This window comes from Littorina saxatilis, linkage group LG7, assembly GCF_037325665.1.
Source record: "Littorina saxatilis isolate snail1 linkage group LG7, US_GU_Lsax_2.0, whole genome shotgun sequence".
Lineage (NCBI taxonomy): Eukaryota > Metazoa > Mollusca > Gastropoda > Littorinimorpha > Littorinidae > Littorina > Littorina saxatilis.
Genome location: NC_090251.1, coordinates 54,654,436 through 54,674,485, shown reverse-complemented (window position 1 = coordinate 54,674,485; position 20,050 = coordinate 54,654,436). Strand labels below are relative to the sequence as shown.

Sequence of the window (20,050 nt, the reverse complement as noted above, 5' to 3'; positions counted from 1 at the left end):
GTATTGTGTGGGTGGGTGGGTGTATTTTGTATGTGTGGGTGTATTGAGGGTGTGTGTGGTGTGTGTATTGTGTGGGTGTATTGTGTGTGGGTGTGTGTGAGTGGATGTATTGTGGGTGTATTGTGTGTGGGTGTATTGTGTGTGTGTGTGTGTGTGTGTGTATTGTGTATGTGTGTGGGTGTATTGTGTATGTGTGGGTGGGTGTGTGTGGGTGTAGTGTGGGTGTAGTGTGTGTGTGGGTGTATTGTGTGTGGGTGTATTGTGTGTGGGTGTGTGGATATGTTGTGTGGGTGTGGTGTGGGTGTATAGTGTGTGTGGGTGTATTGTGTGTGGGGGTGTAGTGGGTGTATTGTGGATGTGGGTGTATTGTGTGGGTGGGTGTATTGTGTATGGGTGTATTGTGTGTGTGGGTGTATTGTGTGTGTGAGGGTGTATTGTGGGTGTGGGTGTATTGTGGGTGGGTGTATTGTGTGGGTGTATTGTGTGTGTGGGTGCGTGTATTGTGTGTGTGTGTGTGTGTGTGTGTGTAGTACAGTTGAGGCAGCCTATTACAGTCATTTACTCATGAAGATAGGTTTAATATACTTCAACACACGCATGTCATTTCTTCATAAAAAATATTACATATATTGAATAAAATTTAGAAAACAAAATTTTAATTGTGTGTCATTTCCCAAAAACTTACTTGTTTACAATGAATGTATTAGAGAGAGAGAGAGAGAGAGAGAGAGTGTGAGTGTGTGTGTCCATGCACCCATTTATACCCTTTCAATGCCGCAACAATACGTTACAATAAAACACCAGTATCCTACTCAGACACGAAGTTCGTCACACGATTCGAAATTTCTTATGATGAAAAAACATTCCACCTCAATATTGAATCACGGGTTTTGACTGAATTTACAATAAACGTCATAGCCATCTATGTGACGTCAGCGCTATCGGGGCAAATGTTATTTGACAGTCAACACTGCCCAAAATCACTATCGCCTCGATGAAAAAGGGCAAGGTGGATTTGGATGCCATTGGTCGCCTAAATCACGTGATACAATCACTTTAGCCCCGATTGGTAATGGTTAAGTCATGTGACGCACAATCACTGTAGCCTCGATGGGTAAGGGCAAGGTCACATGACCCAATCACTGTAGCCTGGATTGACATTGTTCATCCTTGTAGCCTGGGTGGGTAATGTCAAGGTCACATGACACAATCACTGTAGCATGGTTTGACATTGTTAATAGAAAGGCCAAAGGACATAATCACTGTAACATGGATTGACGTTGTTTGTTTGTTTGTTTGCTTAACGCCCAGCCGACCACGAAGGGCCATATCAGGGCGGTGCTGCTTTGACATAACGTGTGCCACACACAAGACAGAAGTCGCAGCACAGCCTGGCTTCATGTCTCACCCAGTCACATTATTCTGACACCGGACCAACCAGTCCTAGCACTAACCCCATAATGCCAGACGCCAGGCGGAGCAGCCACTAGATTGCCAATTTTAAAGTCTCAGGTATGACCCGGCCGGGGTTTGAACCCACGACCTCCCGATCACGGGGCGGACGCCTTACCACTAGGCCAACCGTGACGGTCACACGTTGTTGATAGGAAGGCCAAAGGACATAATCACTGTAGCTTGGATTGACACAATTCGGCCTTCCCATTAACCAATGTGCCCTGTATGGGTTATAGTAAGTTGGGATGGGACGCCATGGGTAGCCGAGGTCACATGACACAATGGCACACAAACCGTCCAACAACGGCTGTCTGTCGGCCTTAACCTGCGCTGAGTGACGGAGAGAAAGATCCTCGTCACAGGAGATGAGTGTGATCCGCTCCACACAGAACTGCAAGGTTCTCCACTGTCTTGGCAGCGCTGCCAGTACAACGATGGTGTCACAGTGGACCTTCCCGTGGAATACGAGATGCTTGAGTCGGGGACACGACCTCACGAGGTCCAGCAAGACTCCGTCCACTGGATCTGCAGCCTGACCGCTGCGCCACCTACGATTCCTCAGGGTCAGCTTCTGCAGCGTACCGCTCCAGCTTGCCTTGATCGTCGTCCACGCTTCCCCAGGTATCGGCCCTGGGTACAGAAGCGAGTTACGCGGGTGGGACAGCAGCATGTCTGCACTGGAGACAGGGACGTAAGGGTGCAGAGCCCACTCTATGAAGCCCATGTCTGGAAACTTGCCTTTGAGCACCACCTCCAGTTTTGGAGAGGAAGCTGTCAGCTGCACCCAGGCTGCTTGGGTCATTTCAGGTGTGACGATGTGACCCGTGTCGTAATCATGGTCACAAGTAACCGTGAGCGAGCCAAGTGGACAGTGCTCTCCGGAGGCCAGTGCTTGCAGAAGGTTTTCACTCAGCATGAACTGATGGAGACTGAGGTGCTCCAGGTGTCGGAACTTCCTCACGAGTCCCAACGCTGTCATGGGGGAGGACGAAACATTGTGTCGCTTGGAGCAGATATCCTTCCGCCACGTCATGTTCAGAGACCTCAATCCGGGGCACGTGTCGACTAGAGTCAGGACCGTGTCGACACCCAGACCGTTATCCTCCTCGCTGAGAACTTCTGAAGTTTCTGGCCACTGGTCAATGTCGAGCTGTTCCAGGCTCGTGGCATGCTTCAATATGTGCATGGCGAAGCGGAGCCCGCAGTCACGTGGGGCCGCACCACTGTGGTAACCTTTCACACTCGTGCGCAGCTTCAAGGACTTGAGAGTCCACGACTGACACAGACGAGTGTACAGCGCGAGCGTGCCATGAAAGACTTTCTCGTGACAGTCCGGCACAAAGAGACTTAGGTGGCGGAAGCAGTGTCCAAATTTCTCAGCCACGGTATTGCAACGCCAGAAATTGGCACGGTCTTCTTCATCTGCACGCCCGCATAATAAGACACTGCGTCCTTGCATCATCAGTCCTAGTCCTTCCAGCATCACGTGACCCTGCCTCCACACGGAAGGGTGTCGAAACAGTTGATGGAAGAGCGAGCACGTGAGGCTCATGTGGTACCGGTCTTTCATTCCGAGCAATTGCATTACTTGTGACCATATGTGGCTTGGTAGTAGGCTGAAGTCTGCCGTTGATTCGTTTTCTTGAGCTGTCTGCATTTTTAAGCGTATGCCTTGATTTGTCTTGTACTGTTTCGTCTTTTTCTGACTTCCCTTATATTACTTTCCTTGATCTGCCTCGCTACTTTCGCGGTATGTCGTGCCTTGTTTTGTTCTGTCTTGTCATGTGTTGTTTTTTCTTCTGTTTTGCCTTGTCTTGTCTTGGCTTGCCTTGTCTAGGTCGTTGCTTTGTCTTGTCTGGTTTATTCTGCCTTGCTTTGTCTTGATTGTGTTCTGTCTTGTCTCGCTGCCTTGTATTGGTATAACTTACTTGTCTTACTTTGTCCTTTGTTTTGATTTTCCTGCCGTGTGTCTGTTTGTCTTGTCTCGCTGCCTTGTATTGGTATAACTTACTTGTCTTACTTTGTCCTTTGTTTTGATTTTCCTGCCGTGTGTCTGTTTGTCTTGTCTCGCTGCCTTGTATTGGTATAACTCGCTTGTCTTACTTTGTCCTTTGTTTTGGTTTTCCTGCCGTGTGTCTGTTTGTCTTGTCTCGCTGCCTTGTATTGGTATAACTCGCTTGTCTTACTTTGTCCTTTGTTTTGGTTTTCCTGCCGTGTGTCTGTTTGTCTTGTCTCGCTGCCTTGTATTGGTATAACTCACTTGTCTTACTTTGTCCTTTGTTTTGGTTTTCCTGCCGTGTGTCTGTTTGTCTTGTCTCGCTGCCTTGTATTGGTATAACTCGCTTGTCTTACTTTGTCCTTTGTTTTGGTTTTCCTGCCGTGTGTCTGTTTGTCTTGTCTCGCTGCCTTGGTATAACTCTTTGGTATAACTCGCTTGTCTTGCTTAGTCCTTTTTGGAGCCGACCTTGCCTATTATGTCTGGGTCTAGTGCTGTGTTGTTCTTCTTCTGCGGTGGGACGTCAGCTTCTTTCGGGTCACCTTGTAAAGAAACAGAGAAAATAAATGAGAATATATTATCAATTATTCAGATTACCTGCACGCACATAAATGTGCAAGCCTACTGAAACAGCCTGTAGAGAATAGCACTCGCGTGTATGAACAAGACACAGTGCTGGCTACTATACATCTACTTTAATAACTACTTAATCTACGTTATAGTGTACTTGACCAAACCTGTTCAAACGAATATATTAAACTGTGACATTAAGCGTGGGGATCTTTTCCGGTATAAATGTGAGTGGTTTTCCTCTTGATTTGCAAAAATGTACTACTAAAGCTTGAAACAAGTGATTTTCAGAAGGTAGTACTAATCGTTCATAACAACTTTTCTTCTTGATCACTATATAAAAGTTGTCCAGATTATTTTTGAATAATTCAAAACGTCATCTGCTTGCCGTCCGGACAGACTTTACGAACTTCTAATTCTCTAAACCCTGGACACTGGTGCGTTTCCCAGCTCCAGTAGCCAGACAATGCCGTCTATCAACTCAAATCAAATCAAATCAACTTTATTATCTCACATGGAGAAATTGCTGTAGTGGTGCATGTAACATAGAAACAAACAAAACACTACAACATTAGCATTATATTTAAATATATGTCGTGCCGAATTCACGTAATTGTCGATTACGCGTAATGGGCAACATTTTTGCCCATTTCGCGTAATCGGCAAAACGCTGCCCAATACGTGAAATCGGCAGCGTTTTGCCGAAATCGCTTAAACGCCTCTGAAACTTGCCTATTTCGCGAATTCAGCAGCCGATTACGCGGAATCGGCAGCCGATTACGCGTAATAGGCAAGTTGCCCATTACGCGAAATCGGCAATAGTGAGTTTAGTGTGTGTGTGTGTGTGTGTGTGTGTGTGTGTGTGTGTGTGTGTGTGTGTGTGTGTGTGTGTGTGTGTGAGTGTGTGTGTGTGTGTTGTCGTCGATACTGACCATGACTGTGATAATATACTTTTTAGCACGCACGCACACACTCACAAACACACAAACACACACACACACACACACACACACACACACACACACACACACACACACACACACACACACACACACAGTATACTAGTGATGCAAACGAGGCAAACATTTATTTTCGAAACAAGAGAACGATAATAGGAAAAGATGAACAAATAGATGAACATGAAGAATTACGCATAATTGTGAGAAAAAAACCGCTTCTCAAAAATACAAGTTAAGCTGCTATTTTCATCTTTCAGTACCACAAACACAGGTTATAGCTTGGCTGACATGCAGTTTGGTAGTAATTTGTATTTGTTTTTACATTTGCTGTTTTTCGGGTGGCAGTGACTGTGTCTCAATGACTGCTTTCTTTCCCTTTCTGGACATCTCACTCAAAGCAACATTTACACTCAGTTTTGTAGTAAACAACATGCCGAGGTATTTGTACGAGTTGGTTACTCGGACTGCCTCGCCACCATAGGACCATTTCTCATGAGCTGCAAGGTGGCCTCCCATACGGAACACCATGACATCAGTTTTATCCAAGTTAACTGATAAGCACAGGCGATCTGCTTCTCTTTTTAAATTGTTCAGTTGGTTTTGTAAACCTATGACAGAATTAGACATCAAAACAACATCGTCAGCGAAAAGTAGCAAGAATATCTCCGTCGCACCAGGTATCAACTGTATACCATGTCTTCCCTTACAGGACACTTCTGTTGCCAGTTCATTAATAAAGAAGGAGAACATCAAAGGGCTCAATAAACATCATTGTTTCACCCCTCTTGGGCATTCAAAATAATCAGAATAATTACATCGGTCACGCACACATGCTTTCACTGATGTGTAAACGGCTGTTAGGGCCTTATACATTTTCCCGTTTACACCACTTTTCCTCAAAACCTCCCATAATGCATTCCTGTTCACAGAGTCAAATGCCTTTTTAAAATCTACAAAAGCTATGTACAGTTTAGTATTCTTTAATAAATGCTTCTGAACAATGCCATATAACGAAAGAATATGATCAACAGTACTGTAACTTGACCTGAAGCCGGCTTGTTCTTTAATTATTTTTTCCTCTTTCTCAGCCCACTTCGTCAATCTCTTGTTGAGAATGTGTGTATAAACCTTGCTTACAACACTGGTCAAGGCTATGCCACGGTAATTATCCGGTACATTCACGTCTCCTTTCTTATGAATTGGTATGATAATTGATCTTTACCACTCTTCAGGAAAAGTTCCCGTGTCAAACAACATGTTGAACAGATCAACAAGAAAGTCCAATACTGTTTCATTGGCATATTTCAACATTTGGCTCACAATCATATCTGGCCCAGCACTCTTTCCTACTTTTAAATTACGGATACTGTCAATCACTTCTTGCTTTGAAATGTTTTCGCTAAATAATTCATCAACTACTTCCTCCTCAACTTCATCGGTATCCTTTTCAACTCCAGACACAAAATCAACGGTGTTAAAAACCTCATAAAAATGTTCGTACCACTGTTCACTTGAGATGCCATGGAAGATTGCTTTCTTTGCGTTCAATGACCGAATAGTTTGCCAAAACACTTTTGGGTCTTTTATGGAATTTTTCAACTTGGCAAGTCTTTTTAAATCAAAATCAAGTTTCTTTCTATACAACAATTCCTTGTACTCTTTGCATTCCTGTACATATTCTTCCCTGCATACCTCATAATTTTGCTTGTTAGCTCTCTGAGCCCGTTTCAGGAACCGTTTTACGACGGCTTTCTTGCGCAGACAATCTTTGTCAAACATACACGCAGCCGCACAATGGGAGAGAGAGAGAGAGAGAGAGAGAGAGAGAGAGAGAGAGAGAGAGAGAGAGAGAGAGAGAGAGAGAGAGAGAGAGAGAGAGAGATCGACCACACACACACACACACACACGCACGTACGCACACACACACACTTAACTTGCTATTGCCGATTTCGCGTAATGGGCAACTTGCCCACTACGCGTAATCGGCTGCCCATTCCGCGTAATCGGCTGCCGAATTCGCGAAATAGGCAAGTTTTAGAGGCGTTTACGCGATTTCGGCAAAACGCTGCCGATTTCACGTATTGGGCAGCGTTTTGCCGATTACGCGAAATGGGCAAAAATGTTGCCCATTACGCGGAATCGGCAATTACGTGAATTCGGCACGACATTATATATAAACATATATATATATTATGTACTAAGTAATAACATTGTTCTAAACTAAACACCTCTCTGCAAACAAAACTGTCGCCTTAGTCTCCAATGATAACACCTGCTTGCACTGGGAAAGGTATTGCAGTTGTCAGTATCGTATTTATTCATTGTTTTTAAATCTGATGCATTTTTGCAACTAACTGAACTGCGCACAGTGTATGGTGTGTGTGTGTGTGTGTGTGTGTGTGTGTGTCTGTGTGTGCGTGTGTGTATGTGTGGAGTGTGAGTGCGTGTGTGTGTTGTGAGTGCGTGGGTTTGTGTGTGTGTGTGTGTGTGTGTGTGTGTGTGTGTGTGTGTGTGTGTGTGTGTGTGAGGGTGACATGAAGAGGACTATGGTAATAGTTGGGATTCGGGCCGCGGCGCTGGGAAGGGGGGGAGGGGGGAGGGGGGTGGCGATGGAGGTGAGGGGCCAGATACAGAAAAATGATGATGTTGATGATCTGTTAACATGCATACAAACAGAGTTTGGCCCTCTTCAGCACGAGAATTTAATGCATGCATTGAAAACCTACAACAAAAACAACAAAGTAAATCAGTTGAACAAATCAGTTGGCAGTACAAACTGAAACCAACCACCACGTTCTCTTGCTACTTAGATTGAGGGAAAGAAAGAAGGGAAGGAAGCAAAACGGAAAAGATGAGAAAGGGAAGGAAACAAAAAAGAGAAGGACATGTACTACAAGAAGGAAAAGAAACGTAAAACTGACCATGAAATCTCAGCGTGTGCATAAGCTGTTTCAAAATGTACACTCTGCACTACATAATAAACACGTGACAACTCACAGACGAACAACCGGACCACTCAGAGAAGACTCGTCACCAAATCCCGCGAGGAAGGACGCCATTGATAGCCGAGGTCACGTGACACAGAAGCACACAACGTGTAGATCAGCCTCCGGCGCTGGTTCTGCCTGACGTCATCGAAGGGGGACAACTCGGTGTCGTTCAGGCCGGGCTGGATGTCGTCTTCGCAGAAAGTGAAGGCCGTCCATTTTCTTGGGAGCGACGCGAGCCTGGAGATGGTGTCACTGCGGATTTTCCCGTGGAAGACGAGGTGCACGAGCTGGGGACATGACGTCACAACGTCCAGCAGATCCTCGTCCAGAGAGAAGGACTCCTCGTCCAGAACGTCGACGTGCAGCGACTTGAGCGTGTCCGTCCACACTGTCGTCCTCGCAACGATCTCTCTGAGGGGCAGAAGAGCCAACAGGATGTGAAGACTCACGCTGGAGACCGGGATGTGAGGCTGCAGGATCCATTCGATGAACTGGACATCACGAGACCTCACTACGAGCCGCACCTGCAGTTGAGGACAGGCAGCTTTCAGCCTCACCCAGGCCGCTTTGGAGAGGCGAGGAGTGACGTTGTACAGGGGGTCGCTGTCGTATCGGACGGAGACCGAGAGAGACTGCAGCGGGCTGTGTTTAGCGGCGTTGGACGCCAGCTGTTTTAGGAGACTCTCGCTCAGCAGAAAGTGGTACAGACTCACATGCTGCAGGTGTGGGCACTTGGTGACGAAGTTGACGGCTGTCTGCGGTGATCGTTTCACGACGTTCTCTGCGGCATCAAGGCGTATAGGCTTCTTCCACATTATGTTCAGTGACTTCAGCTCTGGACAGGTCTGAGCTTTGGTTAACATTCTGTCGATTCCAAGTTCACTGTCTTCCTCACTAAGCGCGTCAGAAGTCACCGGCCACTGCCTAAGATCGAGCTCTTGTAAACTTGAGGCGCCTTTGATTATCTCAACGGCTGCGTAGAGCCCGCTCTTTTTCGACGTCTTGAGTTGCTTTGGATCAACCACCCCAAAGGACGGGGCAGAGAGCTTCAAACCCTTCAGTGTCCAGGTCTTAGACAGGTGGGACAACAGTGCTAGCGTACCGTCATCAACGTCCACATGAGTTGCCGATACAGTGAGGTCTAGATACTTGAAGAAACGGCCGAATGTCTCTGCTCTAGTCTTATCCCGTTTCTTTAGACCTAGTTTTTGGTCGCCTTCTTCAATGATCAAATCTAGACTGAGAGAGCCAGATCTCCAGAGAGACGGGTCAAGGAGCAGTTGATGGAAGAGCTTGCACGTGAGGGCCATGTGATACCTGTCTTCCAGGCTCAGCTGTTCCATCACTTGGAGCCAAATGTGGACCGGGAGTCGGCAGAAATCCACCACGGGCGGTTTCTCGTCTTGGTCAATGGTAGTGGTTGTCAGTCGAGACTCCTGGTTACGTGTGGCTCTCTTTGTGGCCTTCTTTTCGCCGGTGGACCATAGCTTTGACCGCTGTTTCAATCGGGCTGCCATAGTACATTCAGTATAATCTGAAACAAGATGTGCACAGTCAATATGATCGATAAAGACTGATGCTGAGTTGTACTTCGTCCTTATCTCATGTGACCAGTTCTGACGGAGAATCTCAGTGAGCCTTCGTTCGTTCACTGACAGAACAACAGACACGCACGCACGCATGCACGCATGCACGCAGACAAGCACGCACGCACGCACGCACGCACACAAACAAGCAAGGACACGCATGTATCCCCCCACCACACACACACACGCACACACACACACACACACACACACACACACACACACATGAAAACGAGCGTTAACTGACTGAAGGATGAAAGTCCGTGAATCATGTGCTGTGCATGCCCAGTGACCCGCCCCACACGTGTCAGCCCGGTGTGGTGTACAGAGTTGTTTTGTTTTTTTAAAAATCTCAGCCAGTGTTCAAACTGGATCAAAGCTGTCGCTGGTTCAGCCGGTGTAACACGAGAAAATTACTCCCACGAGATTTTTTACTCCGGAGTAAAAATTTCGTACGAAAATGTTATTACTCCCTTTACGTGGGATAGTTGGTTACATTGTGGTTGAGGGTTTTAGCACAGGCAGTATTGAGACTAGTCTGATGGGAATGCCAATTAAGGTGGATGCAGCGAGTCAGTACTAGTTTGTTTGTTCGTTCATGGGCTGAAACTCCCATGGTTTGGCCTGTAGGTAAAATGTACAATGTATTTTCTGATTTGTGCACAAAAGCTATTTTTCTTTTTTCTTTTTTTTAACATAAAAATGTTTAATGTCACTGTTTGTTTAAAAGAACATGGTCACATTTGTAAAAAAAAATGTTAAATTAGAAAATAAATAACATTTTGGTTCATGATTTTTCCTACACCTGTGCTGAAAATAAGAAATAAAAATGTCGGTATATAAGTCACTCAAATACAGGTAAGTATGACTGGCTCGGTTTGAGTTTGTTACGGTTGACCCTGCACAATTCGACCTCTGATGTTTTTGTTGAACAATTTCACAACTTCCTGTGTTACACAAACTCAGTGATGACCAATTTTGCCTTCACACCTCCCATAGGGTGACGGATTTCACAACTTTCTACAGATGAACAACAATGTTGCCTTCACCCCTCCCATAGGGTGACGGATGTCACAACTTTCTGTGTACACAAACTGATGACGTATTTCACAACAAAATGGCGCTGCCCATGGTCAACCTCGATACTAGTTCCGGTTCCGGAATGTCACCGTTCACACAGGCAAATGCCTCCGCATAACCCAGACCTCTGGGTCTGGGAACAAAGTCAGCCAGAGCTTCGTTTAAGTGTGACAATGTGTCATATATTGGTGCTACATTACAAACATTCAAATGTGTATTCATGGCAACAGCATTTTGCCATTTACAACAGTTTCACTAACACTGTATTCTTTCTTGCTTTATTATTTTGTGACTCAGTGATAATTTTAAATAAAGTTATTTGCATCATACACTTTGATTTCATTCATTTCTATTTATAACTACTTTTACTACTTTCCCTTCTACACTGTGACATGCCACTGTATGACGCTCATTCAGACCAAAAACAATACCATTCCTACCTGTTGCAACGTCTATCGCTCGCTCTGTCTTTTGGTTCCTTGGTTGATCGATCGGTTTCTTGGTGGAAAACATATTTCTGTCACCAATACCAGTATTATTGCATCACTTCCATAAAGGTAGAGTAGCCTTCTTCCTTTCTGTTAAGCCAATAGGTCTTATTCATTATTGAGCTCTTATTCATTATTGCATTACTTTCACAACAATCTTCTTCCTTGATATTGCGATAGTTGTTATCTCCCATTTATGTACAAACGCCGAAAAGACAATTTAACAGGACACATCAACACTATTATTTTGTTTACCTGTACCAACAGGTGTACAACTTCCTGTTTCTTTGATATTGTCAATGTTTCGGCCCGTGTTGATCTTGGGATCAACTGAATTTCTTGTCAAAGCCTTGTGTAGGGAACGTCATGGCTTTGAGTTCAAAATGCCTGCTCTACACAACTTTGCAACGAGAAAGAGCTTGTGACTGAGTTCCCCATCCAGTGAACTAGGTCAGGTCAATCTGACCCCTCGTATTAATCGTGGGATTGAGTAACGTTGCGACTTGTCACGTAGGCCACCTGGAGGAAACGCAATGATATGACACACATACACACTTTACTGTTTGAATTGGTACAGCTGACAAGCTTCTTTTACAATGTTTTGTTATAACAATGATAATGAGATTGTGATGATGAATAGGAGTTGTCGGGTGTTCTTTTTACATTTAGTCAAGTTTTGTTATATTTAGTCAAGTTTTGACTAAATGTTTTAACATAGAGGGGGAATCGAGACGAGGGTCGTGGTGTATGTGTGTGTGTCTGTCTGTCTGTGTGTGTGTGTGTAGAGCGATTCAGACTAAACTACTGGACCGATCTTTATGAAATTTGACATGAGAGTTCCTGGGTATGAAATCCCCGAACATTTTTTTCATTTTTTTGATAAATGTCTTTGATGACGTCATATCCGGATTTTCGTGAAAGTTGAGGCGGCACTGTCACGCCCTCATTTTTCAACCAAATTGGTTGAAATTTTGGTCAAGTAATCTTCGACGAAGCCCGGGCTTCGGTATTGCATTTCAGCTTGGTGTCTTAAAAAATAATTAATGACTTTGGTCATTAAAAATCTGAAAATTGTAAAAAAAAAAATAAAAATTTATAAAACGATCCAAATTTACGTTCATCTTATTCTCCATCATTTGCTGATTCCAAAAACATATAAATATGTTATATTCGGATTAAAAACAAGCTCTGAAAATTAAATATATAAAAATTATTATCAAAATTAAATTGTCCAAATCAATTTAAAGACACTTTCATCTTATTCCTTGTCGGTTCCTGATTCCAAAAACATATAGATATGATATGTTTGGATTAAAAACACGCTCAGAAAGTTAAAACAAAGAGAGGTACAGAAAAGCGTGCTATCCTTCTTAGCGCAACTACTACCCCGCTCTTCTTGTCAATTTCACTGCCTTTGCCATGAGCGGTGGACTGACGATGCTACGAGTATACGGTCCTGCTGAAAAATGGCATTGCGTTCATTCTGTGAGTTCGACAGCTACTCGACTAAATATTGTATTTTCGCCTTACGCGACTTTTTTTTTTAATATAATGAATGGGTAAATTAATGAATGGGTTTAAAAAGTAAGTATAGGATAGAATTTGATTTAAATCACGCGTGTGTATTTGTGTGTTCTTGCTTGTTCGTTTGTTTTTGTTTAGTTGTTTGTTTGTTGCGTGGAAGGTTTGGCTTCGTATTTAGATGTTCTGTGCATTATAGAGAGCTTTATTTTTGAGTGAGTGTGTTATAACTTGTTTCGTTGTTAGCATTAACATCTGAACGCAGCTTCTGTATCAGCTGTGACGGAGACTGACATCAACATTCAATGCAAGGGAAGTAACCATGTAAATATAGAGCTTAGCTGAGTATTTCCCCCTCGGTCCACGTTTCGACACTTTGCGAGCAACTAAAATCAAAAATTAAAATTCACCCCAGAAAGTACGAATTGAATGTATAAAGGTCAGTCGTTCAATTGTGTTTCAAAGGAAAAAGATCGACAACATTTATAAAGAAGTTATTGAAATCATGAGTTCACAAGCTTTACTTACATGTATCATCTTAGTTTTCAATGTTACTCATCAGTTTCTTCAGTGGTGATTCATGTGCACAAGTGCAATGACAATCTGTACATTATCTTGTAGATGCGCGCTTAACTTGTGACGTCTATTTTTACGGTATTTTTTTTGCCCAGGGGTACCCTACCAACCAAATTGAACTGGTTACTAAACGTGAATGAAAAGTTTAAATCATAAAGGAAGCAGACATATATGGCAGGCAAAGCCGCTGCCCCGAAAGCGAAAGCCTAAATGGCGAGGTTAATACGGTCATACAAGAAAAAAAACCACTCGTGAAAAAAAATCACGATTGTATGATGAACGCAGAAGAAGAAGTAGTAGGCAATAAGCGGTACGATCGTTGTCACCGACGGGCGGCACACATTCTAATTCGGTCGCATGACAATAAGCCCAGTTCAAAACATTTCTCAAAAAGCCGAGTAGGTCCGGTGTGACGTTTTCATCTTTCGCCGTGGTGATATTTCGATTCTCGGCCTCGTTGATCTAGTATAAACTCTACACTGAACAAAACACTAGCCTACCCTTCGATAGTACTGATGAGCGACCTTGTGTACCTTACATTCATGGGGCCAAATTTGTCCAACCAATTTTTTTTATTTAACTTAGAAATTTGATTCATCCTAAAATGTTTCCCTTCTCAGTGATGTACATTTTAGTCGGTCTCCGGTCTCTGACCGATCCAATTTCCCCAGGACCTATAGCTTTAACCCCAGCAGGACACAGGTCCGATTAACCTACAGAAGAAGTGGTCAAGGGTCCGATCGTTTTTGACAATGAAGCGGACATGCGGACTGTTCAATGTTCAAGAGGAAAGCTTGTTTCGATTTTGCCAAGCGAAAGTAAACACTGCGTGAGGAAAGCTGGTTTCGGTTTTGCCAAGCGAAAGTATAGGCTGGGAAGCGTTTGGATGTGTGCGAAGTAATTGCTATAAAATTCATTTTAGGTGCAGTTGATTCATTTTAGTGTGCCTGCACACATCTAATCGAGTTGGCCGGGAAAAAACCATGCGATGAGTCCGAAATATCGTACATTTTATTTTAGTTTTCGGAGGGACAGTTTTTCACAAGCTACCCAAGGAAACTATTCAATAACATCACACATAGCTTAATCAGCATGGCGTAAGCAGTTTATTGGTCTCATCTATGTATAGATATATTTGTTTGTTTCCCAGGGGCGCATTTCACTGCTCGCATTATAATGATTGTTAGGCGATTGCAGATTCAGTCTTTGCCTATGTGCCTTGTGAAATTATGTCCATTGAGAACAACGTGGATCGTGCATGTGACTGTTAGGTAATAAGTTTTTTTCCATGTTCAGCTTCACCTACTTACGTTGCGTTTATTTATTAATCTGTGCATTTGTTAGTGGATACGTACATGTATTTCTTTCAAGGTTACCTAACATTATATCAGTGCAATAGGACAAGCAATCATTCAGCTCAAAAGGCCAAACACTGTTATTGCACCATTGCAGTTTGCACTTGGCGTGCAAATGCACCGATCATTCGGTTCACGGTTTCTGATCGATACCCTCAGCCACCTTGGCTGTAGCTGTTCTTACACAGAGGTACGGAAATTTGAACTGAATGCTGCGCAATCATATGGCATTGATCTCCCACCTACTAGTACTACTGTGTATGCCTGCCTGTGCAGAAATCCCCGACGCAATGCAGTCTGTCACAGACGTTGCATTCCATTCTAGCGAGCAACAAACGCAGCACAAAGAGTTGAGCGTGGCAAGGCAGAAGCGAGATCACACAGACATTCAGCTGATCTTGAGATATCTGCTTGATAGGAACCCTTTCACTGTGGATACAGCCCTCCGATCCATTTCAAGCGGAAAAGAAGCTGAAGCTATTGTGAATGCAGAACAAGCAAAAGGCGTAGGAAACAAGATTCTGAGCAGCATGATCGGAAATAATGTTGTGGATTTCACCTTTAAAAAGAAGGATCAAGCTGTAACCATGGCTCTGAAAGCCAAGTCGTCCAATCTGCACGATGATCTAGTACATGTTCACTCCATGCTGTTGTTCCAGAGACTAGTGACAACTGTGAAGAACACCAACGGATGTCTTGAGGACGCCTTTGCCTTTGAGATGTGCAGTGTCCCAGCATCGCTGTTTGATTCGGGTGGTCTGCCAAGACAAGGTACCAAGGCTGCACTGGCAACTTACATCTGGACTTCAACAAAGCAGGTAAATGGTGTTATTCCTGATGATGTAACATATGTCATCGATGGTGGCTTGCTGTTGCACCTTCTGTCCTGGTGCCGTGGTTCAACATACAACCAGCTTACTCCGAGTTACGCAGACTTTCTCATTCGTCATTTTGGCAAAGGAACTGTTGTTTTTGATGGATACAGCTGCGGACCTACCACCAAAGATGCAGCCCATTTGCGAAGAACAAGCAGAGCCAATACAGCATGTGCCATCACTTTTGAGGGTGACATGGTCCTGTGCGAACCAAAGGAGCGCTTCCTGACGAATCCAAACAACAAACAGCGGTTCATCAACCTCCTTAGTTCCCGTTTTTCACAGCATGGCTTTGACACTGTACATACAACTGCTGATGCTGATAGGCTCGTCGTAAAGACTTCTCTAGAATTGGCAAGGAAGGGAAACGTGATTCTGGTTGGCGAGGACACCGATCTGCTCATCCTTCTGTTGTACCATCTTACGCCAGATCACTGCCCCGTCTTCTTCACATCAGTGAGATCATTGACAGCAAAGTCAGCTGCAAAAGTGTGGGACATCAGAAAAGTCCAGACTGTTCTTGGATCTCAAGTTTGTGAGAACATCCTGTTTGCGCACGCCTTTGGTGGATGCGATACAATTAGCAGTCCATTCGGGATTGGAAAACCAATGTGTTTAACGAAATTGACCCAGTCAACAGTGTTCGTGCAGCAGGCCCATGTCTTCAGCGCCAGTCCTTGCAGAGACACTTGTGACAGGGGAGGCTACCGCTCCTTTCACAGCAGACTCTGCACCCGAGTTGTTGGCCTTTAAAAGTCAACACCGGTGTATTGTAGAATTCTGTTTGTGATGGGGTCTGGTGGTTTCCGATTGTCTGTATGTTCATGGAAACCTTCGGGTTTGCATAACAGTTTTTATAGGGCTAAGAAATTAGCCCTAACATTTTCAATCCTGTTTGATTGCACTTCGCCTCCCAAGGTGATCGTAGTGTTTCGGCACTCGGTTACATCTGGTGCTTGCGAGCAGGGATGGGACTCGGCATGATATGTTCAGGTAATGGCATAATATGACCACTGAACATTTTCGTGCTGTTCCCATTCTGCGAACTTGGGATGGACAGTGGTCCCCCGGTTCGGAACTTCGGGACGAAGTTCATTCAAACGGGGGCGATTGTGACAGGGGAGGCTTCCGCTCCTTTCACAGCAGACTCTGCACCCGAGTTGTTGGCCTTTAAAAGTCAACACCGGTGTATTGTAGAATTCTGTTTGTGATGGGATCTGGTGGTTTCCGATTGTCTGTATGTTCATGGAAACCTTCGGGTTTGCATAACAGTTTTTATAGGGCTAAGAAAATAATTAGCTCTAACATTTTCAATCCTGTTTGATTGCACTTCGCCTCCCGAGGTGATCGTAGTGTTTCGGCACTCGGTTACACACTGATGAGCTGATAGGAGCAGGAGAAAGGGCCTTTGTAGAACTCTATGGGGGGAAGGAAAGAGACACTTTGAACTTCCTCCGCTACATCAAGTACATGCAGAAAGTCTCTACATGTACCTCATCGTTTCAGCCCTGCAAACTCCCACCTACATCAGCAGCAGCTAAATTCCATTCCATGAGAACATACTTCCAGGTGCAAGAATGGATGCACTTGCATCATGAACAGTTCCTCCTGGATCCGATGGACTGGGGATGGGAGATTGTTCAAGGCGCCATGCTTCCTATTCTCATTGACATTGCTGCTGCTCCTGGTGATCTACTCGATGTCATCCAATCCAATCCAATCAATCAATGAGTCTTATATCGCGCATATTCCGTGGGTACAGTTCTAGGCGCTCCGCAGTGATGCCGTGTGAGATGGAGATGAAATTTTATACGGCCAGTAGATTGCAGCCATTTCGGCGCATATTTACCTTTCACGGCCTATTATTCCAAGTCACACGGGTATAGGTAGACAATTATTAACTGTGCCTAAGCAATTTTGCCAGGAAAGACCCTTTTGTCAATCGTGGGATCTTTAACGTGCACACCCAATGTAGTGTACACGGGGGGAGGTTCGGACACCGAAGAGAGTCTGCACACAAAGTTGACTCTGTGAAATAAATTTCCGCCGAACCTGGGATCGAACTCACGCTGACAGCGGCCAACTGAATACAAATCCAGCGCGCTACCAACTGAGCTATATCCCCGCCCATCCGATGCAATTGCAAGACAGAGTGTCGAACAGCAAGATGTTCATGCCGAAAACACGGCCTCTTGTGTACGTCTGGCTGTAGAGAGTGCAGAGGGGAGAGCTGTGCCAACACTGTGACCGAGGTTGCCTGTGTAGGTACATCAGACGATGAAGACGGGTTTTAGCGTAAGTACGAGGTCATGTTGAATAGAGTGTGCGTGTGCATGTTCACATGTGTAATGCAACAGTAACGGGTAAAGGAGGGAGAATATCAGCACAGTAATTGTCAACTCACATACCTGTCAAACGCGACCCGGGAGACGCGCCCTGTGAAACCACACCGAATGCGCTAGATTTGAGCTTCGGCTACGTTATTTCGCGCTAAATAAATGCAATTGAACCCAAGGGCGGATCAATTCACTTTGGAGGGGGGGGGGGGGGTTACTGACGGCGCCTTCGGCGCCTAAGCCTCTAGGGGGGTCCGGGGGCATGCCCCCCCGGAATTTGTTTTTATCCAAAGAAGCAAAATAGAGCTATCTGGTGCATCCTGAGCCAATAAATTACCTCTGAAACCTCTTACCAAAATGCTTTTTTGGGGGGGTGGGGTGGGGGGTTACGTTACCCGTGTAACCCCCCCCCCCCAGATCCGCCCTTGGAACCTATTTATCAACTGAATGTGCTTTTCTTACATACTATATGAGTGACATATGGCACATCCCTTAAAATAAGACATGTTATAGACGTGAGAGGTGAGGGACGGAGCATATTCGGAATACCGTTATTGCGCAGTTGTCATCATTCTTTAAAAGCTTCAAAAATATAGTTTGCATGGGAAAACGTTGGCCAACTCGGTTTTACCTGATCAATGGATGCATGTAGAGTACAAAAAAGGTGAAATAAATTTTATAGCAATTTGTTCACACAGGAGGTGAAATCTGATGAAATCTGCCTAGCCTAGTAGCCTATGCACTGCGTGTGACCAGTTTGTTGAGTGAACGAGGCACCAAATGGGATCTGATTCTTTGAATTAATTTATCCTCAAGTTGGATCAAGAAGAAAAAAAGAAAACCGTCAGATGCCTACCTGAAAAACATTGTCGACAGATGGGCAGTGAAAAAAACCGACAACTGTTCAAATAACTTTGAAATGTGATTCAATCCTTTGAGTATCTAGTCAGTCATGACAGTCGCGGAAGGTGGAAGAAAGTAAACTGAAAAATCTTTTTGAATGCGGTTTTACGAGTCGTGTTTTTGTCCTATTGAAATTGCAATCTCAGGACACTGTGTCCTATTGATTTTCAGTCTTCAGGACAATTGTCCTAAAGGCTGCTAGAAAAATGTACATCACTGCCTTCTTACGCAAGGGACGTAACCACTCGGTACACGTTTTCGAATAAATCGATTTTGGGGGTGAAATCTATTAAATTTTACCACCAATTTTCTTCACATGCAAGAAACTGACATGCTTTTCGTTCATAAATAATGTCACTTCTTAATTTTACCAGGAAACAACATTTCAGTCTTGAGTATATGTCGAGGGGGAAATATGTACACAGGCGAAAGATGAAATCGTGACACCGGGAACCGTCATGCAGGGACCTATATTTAGTATAGGTCTATGCGTCATGGAACTCTGTATTCTTGTTTTGATAGATTCGCGTAGGACTTTAGCGTCCGGTCAGAGGGACTATACTAAAGCGATAGCGTCAGTGGAGCGATGATGATCAGAATGGGAACTTACCTGTTGTAAAAGTGATGGGTCCTGTCTATGTTCCTCTTCAATACAGGAGAAAATCAGCCGCCTGATAGGCGCGTGTTCACAGAGAGAGGGAGAACTGTGACTAGACTGGCTCAGAGGGCAATTCCTCTGGGATTTTCCGTGTCTATAAATAGTTACACTTCGCGGAAAGTCGACGACTTGTTGCTAAATTTAGACTATTACGTTGTCAATAGGCACCTGATGATATGCATGTGTAATTTTTGCCTGGATGGTTCAGGGATACACACACGCACACACACACACACACACACACACACACACACACACACACACACACACACACACACACACACACACACACACACACACACACACACACACACACACACACACACTGCTAACTTTGTTTTTCTGTCCGGCCCAGAACTATAGAGTCTATTTGGGACATGACGTGATTATATGCAACACAGAACGAGCTTCAGTTTAAGTATATGCTCGAGATGGAAGATACCTGACTGAAATATGTGTGTGTGTGTGTGTGTGTGTGTGTGTGTGTGTGTGTGTGTGTGTGTGTGTGTGTGTGTGTCAGCGTGTGTCACGGTCAGTCAGCAGTGCAGTGTCACCGTGCTGTGCCGGCCACGGTGTGTGCCGGTGTGTGTGTGTGTGTGTGTAAGCAAATTTGGTGAGCACATTATATTTTGTTGTGTTTGAATGTATTGAATGTACTCAAACCAAGCAATATGCCTGTGGACTGCACGTGGTTGAAATAA

At 44.5% G+C, this 20,050-nt stretch overlaps 1 protein-coding gene across 2 annotated transcripts; it reads right to left on the bottom strand.

Annotated features, from left to right (window-relative positions):
* Positions 1 to 557: 557 nt before the first annotated feature.
* LOC138971831 (uncharacterized) lies at positions 558 to 19,422 on the bottom strand. Of its 2 annotated transcripts, XM_070344657.1 has the most exons (4): positions 19,302 to 19,422; positions 7,979 to 9,505; positions 3,083 to 3,993; positions 558 to 1,169 (listed from the first exon to the last, which is right to left on the bottom strand). In XM_070344657.1, exon 2 carries the CDS (start codon positions 9,486 to 9,488, stop codon positions 7,998 to 8,000), a length of 1,491 nt encoding a protein of 496 aa, XP_070200758.1. In that variant the 5' UTR covers positions 9,489 to 9,505; positions 19,302 to 19,422; the 3' UTR covers positions 558 to 1,169; positions 3,083 to 3,993; positions 7,979 to 7,997. The 2 variants fall into 2 exon arrangements, with proteins under 2 accessions (XP_070200758.1, XP_070200757.1); XM_070344656.1 differs by lacking the exon at positions 7,979 to 9,505 and having other exon boundaries at positions 558 to 3,993; positions 19,302 to 19,413.
* Between the last annotated feature and the right edge of the window lie 628 nt (positions 19,423 to 20,050).

Bases quoted from the DNA above. Each gene is read 5' to 3' on its own strand.
- LOC138971831 (XM_070344656.1), bottom strand. From the start codon at position 3,112: ATGCAGACAGCTCAAGAAAACGAATCAACGGCAGACTTCAGCCTACTA.